The 15,354-nt window shown below is 49.5% G+C and overlaps 1 protein-coding gene across 2 annotated transcripts in view; it reads right to left on the bottom strand.

Moving 5' to 3' along the window:
• The window catches only part of AP3B2 (adaptor related protein complex 3 subunit beta 2), a 36,754-nt gene extending 31,998 nt beyond the window's left edge, over positions 1–4,756 (bottom strand). The window contains exon 1 of one of the 2 annotated variants that reach the window (XM_070478288.1): positions 4,687–4,756. Coding sequence is in view for 1 of the 2 variants with exons in the window: in XM_070478287.1 (XP_070334388.1) it covers positions 4,132–4,244 (113 nt within the window). In the remaining variant the exon portion in view is untranslated. Of the gene's footprint in view, positions 1–4,131; positions 4,556–4,686 lie in introns of those variants that run through there. The other variant, XM_070478287.1, reaches the window with a different exon arrangement.
• Positions 4,757–15,354: the final 10,598 nt, after the last annotated feature.

Below are 15,354 nucleotides of genomic sequence, written 5' to 3'. Positions count from 1 at the left end.
AGAGATACACAGCAACGCTCCAAGGCCATGAAACATTCATCTCCTGGAGTCAGATCCCTTTACAAGGCTCTCACTGTGACCCGAGCCCTGGCCTGACCTGAGGGACTCTGTGGGTGACTGGAGCCAGCAGGCGGGGTGGGAGGAAGGTAAAACCTGGCATTTGAGGCCAGATATACTCACTTCATGTGATATACACCTTCCTCCCTCCCCTCACCACCCAAGTTCCAACCCACTAGATGGGAGAGAGTGGTCAAACTCTTTATCTTGTTCTTATCCTGTCTCCAAACCTCATCCGGAACCCTCACCTAGCTGGGGCCTCGGGGGAGGAAAAGGTCAGGTGTTTTACTCCATCCTCAAATATTTTACTATCCTCCTCCCCTCAGAGCTACCAGGGAGTTAGGAATTAGGCTCATCTTCCCCCTTAAACTCTCAGTCCCCCATAACATCCCCCACGCGCCCTCCCTCTTGGACACTAAACGCTGGTCCAGTCCTCCTGCTAAAGAGGTGGAACTTAAATGGTTCCTGCTGGAAGAGGCAGCTTCCCATCCCTGGCCTTCCTGTCTGTCTGGGGGAGGGTCCCTGAGAGCTCCTCTGTACCGTAGTGGCTGGCTCTGGCTCTGGCCTTGGCCAGGCTCTGAGCAAGGTCCTTCCAGGGACTCTTCTGGAGTCGTGTCTTCTTCTGGGGCTTGCAGCCACCGAAGCTCCTCCGGCTGCACGGCCTGGTACCAGGGTGGGGGCCCGCCTTCGGGGGCCAGCACAGGGCTGGCAGCCTCCTGATCGGCCTCTCTGCCCCCTGGCCTCACTGCTGCCCCCGGGAGCTGCAGGAATCGCTGCATCAGGGCACCAGATCCTGCTTCGAAATGAGACTGAGCTGACCGGGGAGCTAGGCGTGCCTGTTCCTGTCACCAGAGGGCCCGCCCCAAAACTCAGAAACTGGACACTGGCGGGAGGGAGGCTCTGGTTTCTTCTTCGCTGCTCAGAGACAAGAACTCACGTGGTGGAGGAGGGCAGGGACTGGGGACTGAGCCAAGCCATGGTCTGCAGGCAGGGGACCATCAGGCAGGGGAGCGGATCCAGACACAGGTGAGGCATCTCTCACTTCCCGCTCAGGCCACAAATGAACCTCTGCCCCCTCAAAACTCCTCCTCCTCAACAATCGTGTTCACACCCTTTCCACTCTGACCCCCACCGTCTTGATCCTCGCCTGTCTTTCCATGGCCAGGTCCTTGATTTTTTTCCCTTCCTGTGGGCATTCTCTTACCTCTACTTCCTCCATGCCTAGCTGAGGCCCCTCAAGTGCATGCCTCCAACTGCTCTTCACTTACATCCTTGGCCCTCTTGTCCCTGAGACCCCTACCTGCCAGGAGTGGTTGACTTTAATTGTTGTATTTGGATGCTCCTCAGATTCCCACCATCCTTGCTCTTGCAACTTTACTATTTGCCTCTCACAGAAAATAAAGGCTTTAGATCAAAATCCCCACAGCTCCCAAACATCATCTACTCTTTCCTCTCCTCTTCCCTCTGGGCAGAGCTGGTCCTCCTTGAGGCCAGGCCAGTTCTCCTACCCAGCTCTGGAAGCCTCCCCTCCCATCAGTCAGGGATCTATGTCTCCTTCAATTCCTTCCAGCCTCTCCCACACCACTGGCTTCTTCCCAAAGGCAGTTAAACTTGCTCTGGGCTCTCCCAGACTAATAACAGACAAACAAAAATAACAATAAAAATGTAAACAGACATTCTTGGACCAATGTTCTCCTCTGGCAACTCTTTTCCTTTCCCCTTCATTAAAAAAAATTTTTGTTCATTCATTTTGCTAATCTTAGTTGCAGTGCACAGGCTCTCCAGTTGTGATTCATAGGCTTAGTTACCTTGCAGTAAGTGAAATCTTAGTTCCCAGAGCAGGGATTGAACCCGCATCCCCTGCATTGCAAGGCAGATTCTTAGTCACTGGACTACCAGGGAAGTCCCTACAGTCATACTTCTCCAAAGTGAAATTCCCAGTCACCGTGTTTTATTCATTTACCTCCTCTTCACTCTCCTATTCACTTTTAATCTGGCTTCAGATGCTGATTAGAATTTAGGGTTCAGTGGACATGGCCATGATGTCTACAACTTAAATGGGTCAGCCAAAAATATTTATAGATAGATGGTTAGATAAAGCAAATACCACAGAATGGCAACAATGACTGAATTGGATCTAGGTGGAGGGTATACATATATTCATTGTATTATCCACTCAACTTTTCTGTATGTTTAAATTGTTCCTCAAAGAAAGATGGAGAAAATTAACCTAGCCCCTCCTCTTTTGACTTTGCCAGAACTAGTCTCTCAGGGGTGGAGGTGGAGAGTGGAGCAGGAAGAGGTAGACCTGCTCTTTGTCAAACCAGGGGCCATGATTTCTTTCCTTGTTTGAATTGACCTCAGAGGGCACTGACACTGCTGATGGCTTCCTTCTTGAAACAACATTTTATTTTTCCTCCTGCCTTTGGTTTACTTTTTCTCAGTTATTTTGAAACACTTTCCCCCTGCTCTCTGGTCACTCTTATTCCATGTCTTCAGGGTTCTTACCTGTGCTTTATCTGAATTCATTTTATAAATGCTCCCTAGGTTATCTGGCTATCTTCACTTCCTTCTGTGGCTTTAGTGGATGGACACGCACATGTGTGTGTGTGTGTGTGTGTGTGTGTGTGTGTGTGTACTAATAATCTCTTGGAATCCAAATTCTAATATCCAGCTACCTACTAGACTGTACCTCAGAGTTTACAATCTCAGCATCTCAAAAGCCAGGCTCAACATTAATCTCCACAAATTTGCTTGTAATATCTTTATTTCCAATTACCCTGTCTGGCACCACCGCGTATCTAATACAAGAACTAGTAACCTGAGATTATCCTCATCTTCTCCCAGCCCCGATTACCTTCCCCCCAGGTAATCATCAAGTCTGTGGCTTCTACCATCTCAAGAGCCCCCCAAGTCCTGGGCATCACCCATAGTCTAGGCCACCAACATACCCACCCCTCCCACTTTAACACCCCTTCACCTGTCTTCTGCTGAATCCAGCACACCTCCCATCTCTTCTTCACAATTCTGCCTGGGACCCTTCTAAAATGCAAATCTGCTATTGCCGGCTTAGAAAGCTTCAGTCGTCCTGTGCCCCCCTCCCTCCACCTTGGCATCTCTCTACCTTCAGTTCTGGCCATTCCAGTGGCTTGGACAGATTCTGGCCACACTGTATTAGCACCTCAAAACCTGTGATCTGGCTCTCCTTCACCTCCGCACCTTGCCTAAACCTCTTTGTTCTGCCTGAAACATCCTTGGCTCTCCCGGTCCAGGGACCAGCTCCTCCCACCTCTCTGAGAGCCCCACCACACTGCACTGTCACTCACAGCCTCTCCCCTGTGCCCACCTCTAGAGGGGCTTGAGGACTTAAGACTGTTCACGGCGGCATCCACGCTGACTAGGACGAGACTCGAAACAGCAGGCCCTTAACAATGCTTGTTTCAGAATTTACAAATAAACAAATGAACGATGGACTGAGCCAAAGGTGGAAGGGAAAGGTAGGAAGTTAAGAAAGGATTGAATCATAGGGGCAACGTGGGCAGCAGGAGTGGGAGCTCCAGACGCGAGATGGGGATGAGGAGAGGGGGACCAAATGAGGTGATATGGATTTGTAGGAGCGGCCAGGCCTGGGAGCTCCTGAGTCTATCTATTCCAGGACGGGCCTTCCTGGACAGGCCTCCAGGCTCAAGCTCGCAGATCTGACCCCTCCCCCGCGTTCTTCCGGAGTCAATTCGCCACAAGCGAAAAAAGGCGGAGACCCTGTAATCCAAGCCCACAAACAGGAGAAACACCTGGGGCGGGAGGATTGGTCTCTCAGAAACAGAGCTGGCCGGCCCATCCCCCACCAGCCTCCGCCCTCACCCTCACGGGTCCCAGGCCGGCCCCTCGCGGGGCGGGGGGCGACGCGGGGACAGGGGTCGCGAGGGTCTGTGTCCACGGCGGGAGGGGGCCGTGCAGGATTCCGGTCCGCGCCACCCGGGCCGCCGCGGACGGGCCTGGGCGCTGTCCATGGTACCTCAGCGCGTGTTCCCAGGCCGGGCCGGGCCCAGCCTCCCTCTCGCCCGGCTCCCTCACCGCTTGTAGTCGGAGGAGAAAATGCCGCCGCTCGCTGGGTCGTGGCCATACTCGGGCTCCCCGGGGCCAGCAGAGCCGCCTTTGTCTTCGTTGTAGGCTGGGGCGGCAGACATAGGGCAGCAGGGCAGAGGGCTTCGCTGGGGAGGACGCGGCGCCGCCGGGATGCGGCAGGGACCGAGGAGGAGCGCGCAGGCAGTGCAGGCGAGGTCGGCGGCGCTGCCGGGGCTCCGCAGAGGCCGCAATCTGCGGCGGCGGAGGCAGCAGCGCGCGGATTTATCAATCAGGGCCGAGCGCGTGGTAGATCTTAAAGGCACAGGCTCCGGCGGAGCGGAGGGCTTGTCCGCGGAGGGAGCAGGAGGGGCGGTGCAGCAAAGCCTGGCCCCGCCCCAATGCCTCGGAAATCCCTCCACCCCCCAGTACGGAAGATTCCAGCCCTTGAAAAAGTGATCCGACACCTCCAGGTCTGGTGGTGGGGAGATGGGGTGCGGGGGTGGGGTGGAGTTGCTGGCCTGATGTTGGGACAGCCTTCTGGAGATGCAGAACGTCATTACTCACCCCTGACCACGTCGTCTCGGTGGGACGGTCTCTTGGAGGTTCACTCATGCCAGATACTTCGCGGATTCTCACCCACGCTGTGGAAAGAAAGGCTGGGTCTTGTGAGAGGGGCGGGTAAACGAAAGCTGTGCACGACAGCTTTCTAGAGATGATGGAATTTAAGCAACTTTGGTCCAAGAGCGCCAAGGATGAAGATGTAGAGAGATGGGGACTGAATAGAGGGAATGGTGAACCTCGAATTTGGCTTCGGAAAATAGTTTAATGATCATTTCTGAAGCCCCTTGCCGACTAGGAGTGCCTGAGGTCACAGCTAGTTCACGGTCAAGTCCACATCCACGGAAACCTGGGAAAGAAGGGGAAGGGAGGAGGGTGGTTTCGGGTATGGTGTGACTGCCAGGGCTTTTGGATCCTGTGAGGCCTCCAGCTCCTCCCCCAAGGTCCAAGGTACCTCCAGAGAAGGCAGCCTGGATCTAGAGAGAAAGTAGTGATTGGGCTGGGGGAAGGGGGTGGGTTCCAGTAGAGTTAGGGCATCAAGTTGAGTGGGTGGGGTGAGGGTGGGGGGTTGGTCTTTTGCCTGGGCTTCCGTGGTGGCTCAGACGGTAAAGAATCTGCCTGCAATGCAGAGACCTGGCTTCGATCTTGGGTCAGGAAGATCCCCTGGAGAAGGGAATGGCAACCTACTCCAGTATTCTTGCCTGGAGACTCCCATGGACAGAGGAGCCTGGTGGGCTACAGTCCATGGGGTCACAAAGAGTCCAACAGGACTGAGAAAGAGTCCGTCAGGACTGACTGCATTTCACTGCATTTCACTTTTTGGGAGGTGAGGCCTGGATTCGGAATGTGGAAGGGGCCATAGGACTGAGTCTTGATTTATAGGATACCGGTGTCTCCAGAACCAGAATTGGAGGGATTCGGTGGAAATGGCGGGCCGGAAGGGTAGGTCTTAGCTGCTTAGGTAGGTTCCATTGGAGAATGGGAGTGGGGGTTGACCAGGACCACCGCAGCACCTGGCTGAAGGAGGCTGAAGTAAATAGATGTGCCTGGCATCTGTGAGATGGGATCTTTCTGGAGTGGGCCCAAAAGAGTTTCTGAGGAGTAGAACCTTGATGAATTAGCAGGCCTAGTTTGCTTGTGGGGGCTTGGTTATGCCAGAGTAAAGTAGATCTCCATTTTGAGTAACGCAGCCTGGGTGGGGAGAGAGGGCCTAAACTGTCCAGAAGCTCATAGTTTAGCTACAGTTGTTAACCGGCTCTAGACTTAGGGTCCTATGTGGGTAGCTGGGCCGTGCTCACCGAAGTCATGGGACTCCGGACTACTTGTACGGGATCCAGGTTGGGCTCTGGACCCAGCAGTTGCAGAGCAAAGTGCACGCAGTTGCTGCATGTGGGGTGATAGGGAGGCGGGTCAGCGTCCATGGCTTCGCGCACTCGGCGCTCCAGCGCTACGCGGTCAATGCCACTGCGTCTACGTAGCACCCGCCAAAGCAAGCGGGAGCGCAGCATCGGGCGCTGCCCTTGTTTGGATACAACACCTTCGCAGGAGCCGAGAAACAGGTTCGGCCTTTGGCCACGAGGTTTCTTGCCTGCAAGGATCACGGGTCAAGTGTGATCAGAGCTGGGTTCGGTCCTGTGACTCCAGCCCCAAGCTCCCGCCTACACCCGCATCTCCCAGGATCGCACGGCCCTGAGCCTCATGCCCTGGGTGCCCAAGCGACTTCTTTCAGAAACGTGCACCATGCGCTGGGGGGGGGGGGTGGCAGCCTTCGTCCCTGTGAGGCCCACCCACCGGTGGAGCAGGCTTGATGGGCAGCCTCTGTTTCAAGCCCAAGGCCTGTCCTCTCACCCTCAAAGTGGATGATCTCTCCGTGGCCGCAATACACACCAACGTGGGCCCTGCACCAGCGTCCAGTGGGGGACATCAGCCTGAATAGGAAGAGGTCTCCTGGCTCAGGTTCACTGCCCTCCAACTCCACAGCCTCGAAGTGCTGACCCAGAAAAGCCTCAGAGATGAAAAACTTAATGGTGCTGACTGCCCCTGTCACGGCCTGGGAGGAAAAATGGACCAGACCACAGGGAGACTACAGGCCGGGATGAAAGAGAAGTTGATTCCTTCTACTGTTCATTGTGTCAGATGGGCCACCCAGGGCTCAGGGAGACCTGGCTTGAGGCTAAGCCCTGGGTGAAGGTCTTGCCTACCCCACACCTGCCTCCCTGTGCTGAGGAACTTCAGAGGCCTGGGCATCATGGGTAAGTTCTGCCCTGAGCCATCCTTCAACTTCCAGCCATTGAGAACTCTTGAACTATTTTCATCTCATCTCAAATTCCAGCCTTGCCCTTCCCCCCCACCCCGTCAACGCCCACCCCCTCATCAAGATCCCCTTTCCCATTCATCTCCTATATCTCCACTCCCTGGAGGCAACACAAGGAGCATGCCTACCTGAGATGAGCTGAAGTCCTAAAGAAACAGAAACAGAAACCCAGGTGAGATCTGGACCCAAGACAGGCATCTCCTCCCAAGTCTGGGAGAGAAAGTCCCCTCCACAGCCTCAGCCATCAACATCTACTAAGCAGCTACTCATCTGATGCTTAATACAGTCCCACAAGGTAGGCACAGTATCTGTATTTTCAGGACTAAAAAAAAAAAAAAGACAAAACACAGGTTCACATTCATCTGTTGGACATTTAGGTGGTTTCCACGTCCTGGCTACACTATCATGTGTAAAACAGAAAGCTAGTGGGAACCCGCTATAAAACACAGGAAGATCAGCTCAGTGCTCTGTGATGACTTAGAAGGGTGGGGTGGGGAGGGGGTGGGGGGCAGTGAAGTCAAGAGGGAGGGGATATATGTATATTTATAGCTGATTCACTTCACTGTACAGCAGAAACTAACACATTGTAAAGCAATTATATTCCAATTAAAAAAAAAAAACAGGTCCACACGTTATATGTTGCTGGAGTGCACACAGCTTAACGTAGGTCTGCTTCTTGTGCCCTTCGACCTAAACATCAGTCACCCGGTACCTTCTTTTTCTCTATGTGGAAGGGAGCAGTACCTTCAGAGCAGGTTTCTCCTATCTTTACTGGGAACAAAGGGCTTTGGGGACTTGGGAGGATAGCCTGCTGAAATTGAGCCTGGGCTTTGGTCTCAGAGAGAGCCTGGAAAAGGAGGTGAAAGTAGGGCCGGCCTCTCCCCTTCGCCCCTGGCCCCACTCCATAGTCTCCCTTTCCCCTGTGTATTACAGAGCGAATCTCATTTTCCCAAACTGGGAGCTGTGAAAGACTCAGGGGGCCAACTCATTGCAGTTTGTGTGGGACTTTGCAGGTCCTAAAATCGAAAACCCAGCATCCCAGGAACCCAGGAAAACTTGGGACGACTGGTGACCTTGGGCTCCTCTCTCCAGCTCTCTTGACCTCAGGAGACCAAAGGGAGGACCCAGTCATGTGAACAACTCTTTGGTCACACTCTCCTGCAATCCACCAGCAGCCTCTCTTGCTTCCCACTCCCCCCATGCCCATCAGGCCAAGCAGAGATCATAGCTGTGGGCGAGAGTGGACTGTCCTGGCCCCTGCTAGGGCAGCAGGAATCCAACCTGGAGAAAAGGTAAGACAGACAAGCTGAGGACTTCTGCTCCAGTCACCTGGGATGTGAAGCTCATCTAGGGAGGGGGAAAAAAAAAACAAAAACAGCTGTCACCCCTTGGCTCCTGAGGAGTGAGGGTCCAAATCACTGCCCCTCTCACCTCTCCCCACTCAGGTTGCGCCGTTTGCATGGGGGGCTGTCTGTGTGTGTGTTGATGCATGGCTGTGCATTTGCTGTGCCCGTGAGTCTGTCGCAGTACTGGATACAGGACTAGGAGGCTGAGTCTGGGCAGTGCCACTTCTCGGTATGGGACATCAGATAAGCCACTCCCTCCCTCTGGGCCTCAACTTCCTCATCTGTGAACTGGGGATAATAAGCCTGGAAGACTGCGCATCAAAGGACCATTGTGAGGCACTGAGAGCTCTTTGTGAGCAAGACAAGGCCAGTCGGGCAGCGTTTGTTTATCTTCAGTCTTCATCTGGGCATGCAGAGTTGGGCATCAAGGGAGGAGGGGTGGGGAGAAAGCGTCTGTCTCAGCTCAGTGGAGAAGAACAATGGGCCCTCAGAGTCCGGCTGCCTCCCTGTGACCCGTGCCCCAGAGCACTCAGGAAGTCGCCCAGTTGGAAAGGCTCTGGAGAGCAGGGCCCTACCCCTGACTCCTCCTCTGAAAAGTTCCCCAGTGGTGACCTGGGTGATGAGGCGCTTTGGCCACCACCAGCTCGGCCCCTGAACTTGAGTCAGGGTCCAGATGAGGAGCTGCCCCTTCAGGTAGGGGATCTAGGTCCACACATGGGGCTTCATCCGTAATGATAACATTTATTGCCAGAAACTTTGTGATAAAGTTTCTGTGCTAAAACGCCATTTAGCCCTAACAGTAATGTCATGAAATGGGTACTGTTGTTATCTTTCTAATTTAACAGAAAGGGAAACAGGCTTGGAGAGGTTGCCAGGGTTCCAAACTAGTAAGTGGAGGAATGAGGATTCAAGCCCAGGTGGGTCTGGTTACATTGCCCAAGACCTTAACCACTGTACAGGACTGCCTCTCTCACAATGCTGGCACACAAGCACCCCCTTCGCCAGACCCCACCACCAGGAATTACTGACCCCTGTGTTCTTCCTGACCTTCCCATCGGCTTTCATTGAGCCAAGCCCCACTCTCTTTGTAAGAAGAGGAGTAAAGAGCAAGAGCCCCGGGGACAGACTATCCCGCTCTCTGGGCACCTGGCCGGGCAATGCTGCCCACCACACTGGGGCTTCTTGCTGGGGACCTGGGCTCTTTCTCCCTTCACCCTGATGGAGGGTTTCAGAGGACCAGTTGTGAGAGTGGCCCTGCAGCTGGGTGTGGGGGTGACAGGTAGTGCCCTTGGGGCCCTGGGCCCTGCCCTTCCCCCAGAGATGCCTGAAGGACCTCTCAGTGGGGTCCCACCACTGGGCACAGGGCTTGTGGTAGCCCTTGGTGGTGTGGCTGTGGTCTGGCCTGAATTTCTAGCCTCTCCTGTCCCACTTCGGTCTAGCCCTGGACAAAGGTCCCTCTGTGGGAAGCAAGTTTCTGGGGTCACTGCTCTCAGCCAGTCATCTCCAGCCAGAGGCTCCCCACTGAGCAGAGCAGGCCCTTCCTTTAAGCCCCCAGCACACCCTGGGGCTGCCCCTTCCTTCCCTTAAAAGCCTTTGGTCATCCCCTCCCTCTTGGCCCAGTGATCCCACTAGCCCCCAGCTCAAGCAGCTCACCTTGCAGCAGTCACCTCTGTTCCTTGCTAAGTGCTCTCCTTCTGTGGCCAGAGAAGGGAAGGCTAGCTGTCCACCCCGAAACAGATAAGGGAGCCAAGCAGGAAGCCCTGGGGCCCTGTTCTGAGCATCACCATCTGCACCAATCTGATGGCAGCCCTCCCCGCTCCTGGCAGCTCTGGGAACAAGCAGCAGCCAGAAACTGAAAGGCTGGAGCCAGGAGTGGGTAACTGGTGCCCTCACGCACCTCTCCCCCCTCCTCCTGGTGTTCAGCCCCCTCCCGCACCCGCTTCTGCTGGCACTGCCATTCGTACCTGCTCTCTGGACCTACCTTTCTTCCCTTACTGGCCTCCAGGGTACCCAAATGCCCTGAGAACAAATTCCATACAGATTTCAGTTCCTTTTAATTTGTTGATACTTGGTTTTATTGACTAACATATGGTCTACATTGGTGAATATACTACATGCACTTGAAAATGTTCATTATACATTTAGGGTATGGTATTCTGTAAATATTAGTTAGGTCAAGGTGATTGACAATGTTGTTCAGATAGTCTGTTTTTACTGACTTCTTGTGTAGATTTTCAATTAATTGAGGGATAATAAAACTTTCAACTATGATTGTGAGACTGCCCATTTCTCCCTTCAATTCTGTCCAGTTTTGCCTAGTGGATGTTAAAATTCCATTATTAGATATTTGATTATTATTATGTCTTCCTGATGAATTGACCCTTCACGGTTATGCATGGGCTTCTCTCGTGGCTTCAACTGTAAAGAGTCTGCCTGCAATATGGGAGACCCAGGGTCAATCCCTGAGTCAGGAAATCCCCTGAAGGAGGAAATGGCAACCCACTCCAGTATTCTTACCTGGAGAATCCCATGGACAGAGGAGCCTAGCAGGCTACAGTCCATGGGGTGGCAAAGAGTCAGACATGACTGAGGGACTAACACACACGATCAGTTACGCATGTTGCTCCTTTCTCTGCTAATAAATTTTGCTTTGAGGTCTATTTTATCTCATGGGGCTTCCCTAGTAGCTCAGTTAGTAAAGAATCCGCCTGCAATGCAGGAGACCCCGGTTCAATTCCTGGGCCGGGAAGATCTGCTGGATAAGGGATCTACTCATTATTCACTCCAGTATTCTGGCCTGGAGAATTCCATGGACTATACCGCAAAGAGTCAGACACGACTGAGTGACTTTCACTTTCTCTGATATTATGCTCACTATTTGTAGTTGTATCTTTTACCATTCACTTTTGATCTATCTGTATCTTTTTTAAAGTACATCTCAAAAAACAAAACAAAACAAAACAAATAAAGTATATCTCTCCTAGACAGAACATAGTTAAGTCTTGCTTTTTTATTCATTTTGGCAATCTCTACCTTTAAAACTGAACCATTTGTTCCGTAGATATTTAACGTAATAATTGATATGGCTGGATTTTGATATAGTATTTGTTTTTTTCCTTTCTGATATTTGTTCCTTTCCTTTCCCTATCCTCACTTCTTTGGGCATATTAACTTTTTTTTTTTAAAGAATTTAATTTTATGTATTGACAGCTGTACCTCTCTGTATATATTAATATTTTAGTAGTTTCTCCAGTATTATAGTATGACTATTTAAATTTCCACAGTCCACTTAGTGATGATATTGTATGACTTTACATAAAATGTAGAAGCATTGTAACCAAACAGGTCCATTTACTACAATCCTCTATTTGTTATATGCATCATATTATAATTTCCACAAGATAATGTCATAATTTTTGCTTTAAACTGTCCTGCATTTTAAAGAAAGCAGAAATAAAAGTCTTTCATATTTACCCAGATATTTACCATTTCTGATCTTCTTCATTCATTCTTGAAAGTCTAAGATTTTCCCTGATATCATTTCCCTTTAGCCTGAAGAATTTCCTTCAGCATTTATTGTGGTGCACATCTGCTGGTGATGAATTCTCTTAGATGAATTCTTTTATCTGAGAGTAGCTGTATTTCATCTTCCTTGATACTATTGGATGTAGAATTCTGTATTAATCTTTGCTTTCAGCAGTTTGAAGATTTGCCCCCACTGTCTTCTGACCTTGATAGTTTCTGGTGAGAAGTGAAAGACAACTATTATTAAGTTATTAAAGATAACTCCAGCACGGCATGTACTGTTCATCTTTGCTATTCAGATTTCATATTCGTTTTCAGGAGCGTGACTGTGACTGTACCTAGGAATGGTTGTCTTTATATATAACTCATTGTGGTGCCTTGAGATTTATTTTATTTTATTTATTTATTTTTTTGAGATTTTTGAATATACATACATTTTTGTCTTTACCAAATTCAGGGATTTTTTGCCATTATTTCTTGACATTTTTCTGCCTGTTTTCCCTCTCCTCTCATTTTAAACTCCAATTAGTATCATCACTTTGATGCTTTAATATGTTATTTTTTTTTTCAATCTTTATTCTCAATCTTTTGACTGAGATGTCTCTTGGTGTTTCTTTAATTTCACTAACTCTTCTGACAACCTTGACTTACTGTTAATAAACAAACTCATTTAATTGTTTTCTTTTCAGTTTCAGAATTTTATTTTAAATGTAATTTTCCTTTCTCTAAGATTCTCTATTTATTCATTATTACTGTCTTTTGCTTAAAGTTTTTTTATAGATATTTAAAATAAATGCTTAAAGGTTTTTCTGGCCCCACATTTGGGTGGTGTGGTTATACACTGTCATTGTCTAGTTTTTCTAATGATGTTATGTTTTCCTTTTTTTTTGCATGTCTAGGATTTTTAAAATGTGTATAATGGACACTGGAGATGACACATTGTACAGATTCTGTATTTTTTTCTCTTCCCCTGAGGAATATTGATTTTTATATTAGCAAGCTGTCAAATTAATAGCTTGGACTTGATTTCAAGCTTGTGGAGTTCTGGTTTAACCCAGAACTAGATTAACCCTAGATTAACCCATAATCTATTACGGCAAGTCTAAGTTTCACCATTTTTATTAGGGTGTATTCCTTAGTCCTAGCCCCTATGGGATTTCAGTGGACGGTCCAAAGGGATTCACCAAGCCCCTTTAAGTTTGTTGAAATTAAACTACAAATTCCATCTCCCTTGCAGTTGACAGCAGCTGAAATATCTCCCCTTCAGCTGTTGCTTTCCACTGGGCTCCTTGGAGTCTCACCCAGTGGGTTGCAGTAAAGAGTTATCCAAGGATTTGTAGGAATTTTATAGGCAGATTTAGGGGATTCCCCTCTCTGTGGATACCTTCTTTCTGGGATACTCCCCCCTCAATTTCCAGATGCTCCATTCTGAAATTTATCCACTGATGTCTTGAGTCAAGAAGTTCTGTGGCTTTTTGCATGAGGTTTAGCCATCCCCTGCTGGATAGATGGGGGAGGGCCCTAAAGGGAAAGCTTGAAATTTTTAGCCTCACCTCCTATTCTTCAGGGAGGGGAGGGGGACTAGAAATGGAGTTAATGATACATCATACCTACTGACCCATGATGCAGCCTCCCTAAAAATTCCAAAAGTATTGAATTCACAAAGTTTATAAGTTGGTGAACACATGGAGGTGTTCAGAGAGTGGTGTCCAGAGAGGGCATGGAAGCTCCCAGCCCTATCCCATATACCTTGCCCTGCATCTCTTTCATCTGGATGTTCACGTGTATCCTTCATCATATCCTTTCCTAAAAAACAGATATATGGTGATGACTTGAAACAAATAGACTGCCAGATATTTCTCAGGCAAAGATGGCTTTATTTGGGATCAGCAGAGAACTGCAATCCAAGGTCTGCAACCCTGGTAGAGCCACATGCATGTCCCCAACAGGCAAGGGAAAGAGAATGCTTTTATTGGGAAGAAAAGGAAGTTCAGAGGGCTAGAGCAAGCAGAGTCCAGGGTTTTTCATTGGCTGACTGCTTTCCAGGAAAGAAGAGCCTGCTTTCTTTCTATTACGCTTAGATACCATTACAGCACCAGTCGGGTGTGCTGCAGGCCTAGGGGTTGCAAAGAGTCGGACACAACTTAGCAACTGAACGACAACCTTTACAGGACATGAGAGCTCCCCCTTCCGGTTTCCCAACTCTGCTTAGTTAAGGTTTCTGTTTATTAATTTTTTTTTTACAACAGTAAGTAAATTGTTTTCCTGAGTTTTATGAACCATGATAAAAATTAATTGAATCCAAGTTGGAGTCAGGGGAGGACACAGGAAGCTCCAATTTATAGGCAAGTCAGACAGAAATTGTAGGAAACCTGGGGACCTGGTACTTGAGATTGACAGCTGACATGGGGGGCAGTCTTGTGGGGCTGAGCCCTTAACCTGTGGGATCTGATGCTGTCTTGTTAGACAGCGTCAGAATTGAGTCAAATTGTAGGACATGCAGCTGGTTTCACACAATTGCTTGGTGTGGGCAAAACTCCACACAATCTGGTGTCAGGAGTTTTGTGAATGTGGTACTAGTGCGAGAGTAAAGGAGACTCACACAGGGGAAAAAGTGAATTCTTCCTGTTCAAGAAGTAACTAGGAAGATAAGGGTTGGTTTAACAAAGTTTTCTCCGCCCCAGATTCCCCACCTCTGGTGGCAAGAATGTCTTCCTTCCTCCTGGTACAGGGAAAGTACTTTTCATGTGGGAGTTTTAGCTCCAGCTTTCAGAAAGAAAAGGAGGGTCAGAGTGTTCTTCTTATACCTGCTATTTCCTCTTGCCTTTAATTCAACATCATCAATATACCACAGTGGCATATTTTGAGGTGACAAGGTCTGGTTTTCCTTCACTAGTACAGTGTGTGTGTGTGTGTGTGTGTGTGTGTGTGTGTGTGTGTATGTGTGTGCGCGCTCAGTCATGTCTGACTCTTCTGCAACCCCATGGACCACAGCCTGCCAGGCTCCTCTGTCCATGGGATTCTCCAGGCAAGAATACTGGAGTGTGTTGCCATGCCCTCCTCCAGGGGATCCTCCCAACCCAGGGATGCTACTCGTGTCTCATGCATTGCAGGGGGATTCTTTATCTGCTGAAGACATCAGGGAACCTCCTCACTAGTATAGTAGGAGAAGAAAAAGTAGAAGGCAGAACAAATAAAACATGTGGTCCCACCTCTCTTGGAGGTTACAGTCTGGGACTGTATCACATGTGTCACATGTGTCTCGGCTTCTGCCCCATCCACTAGGCTGCCTTCAAGAGCATGATTTCTCTGGATTTATAAGAATGATTTTTCTGCAGGTATTCTCTTTTAGGTACTGAAACTTATGGTCCTCAGTTTAGGAAATGAATTTAAATGAATTTTTAGCCTACAGCTACTGTTGTTTTTGTTGTTATTTCACTACGCCAGATATACGGAATTCTATGTGTCAGACATCACAAAGTTAATGTT

The sequence above is a fragment of the Odocoileus virginianus genome, chromosome 16, assembly GCF_023699985.2.
Source record: "Odocoileus virginianus isolate 20LAN1187 ecotype Illinois chromosome 16, Ovbor_1.2, whole genome shotgun sequence".
Taxonomy (NCBI): domain Eukaryota; kingdom Metazoa; phylum Chordata; class Mammalia; order Artiodactyla; family Cervidae; genus Odocoileus; species Odocoileus virginianus.
The sequence above is the reverse complement of the archived record's forward strand: the minus strand, read 5'-3'. Positions and strand labels throughout refer to the sequence as shown.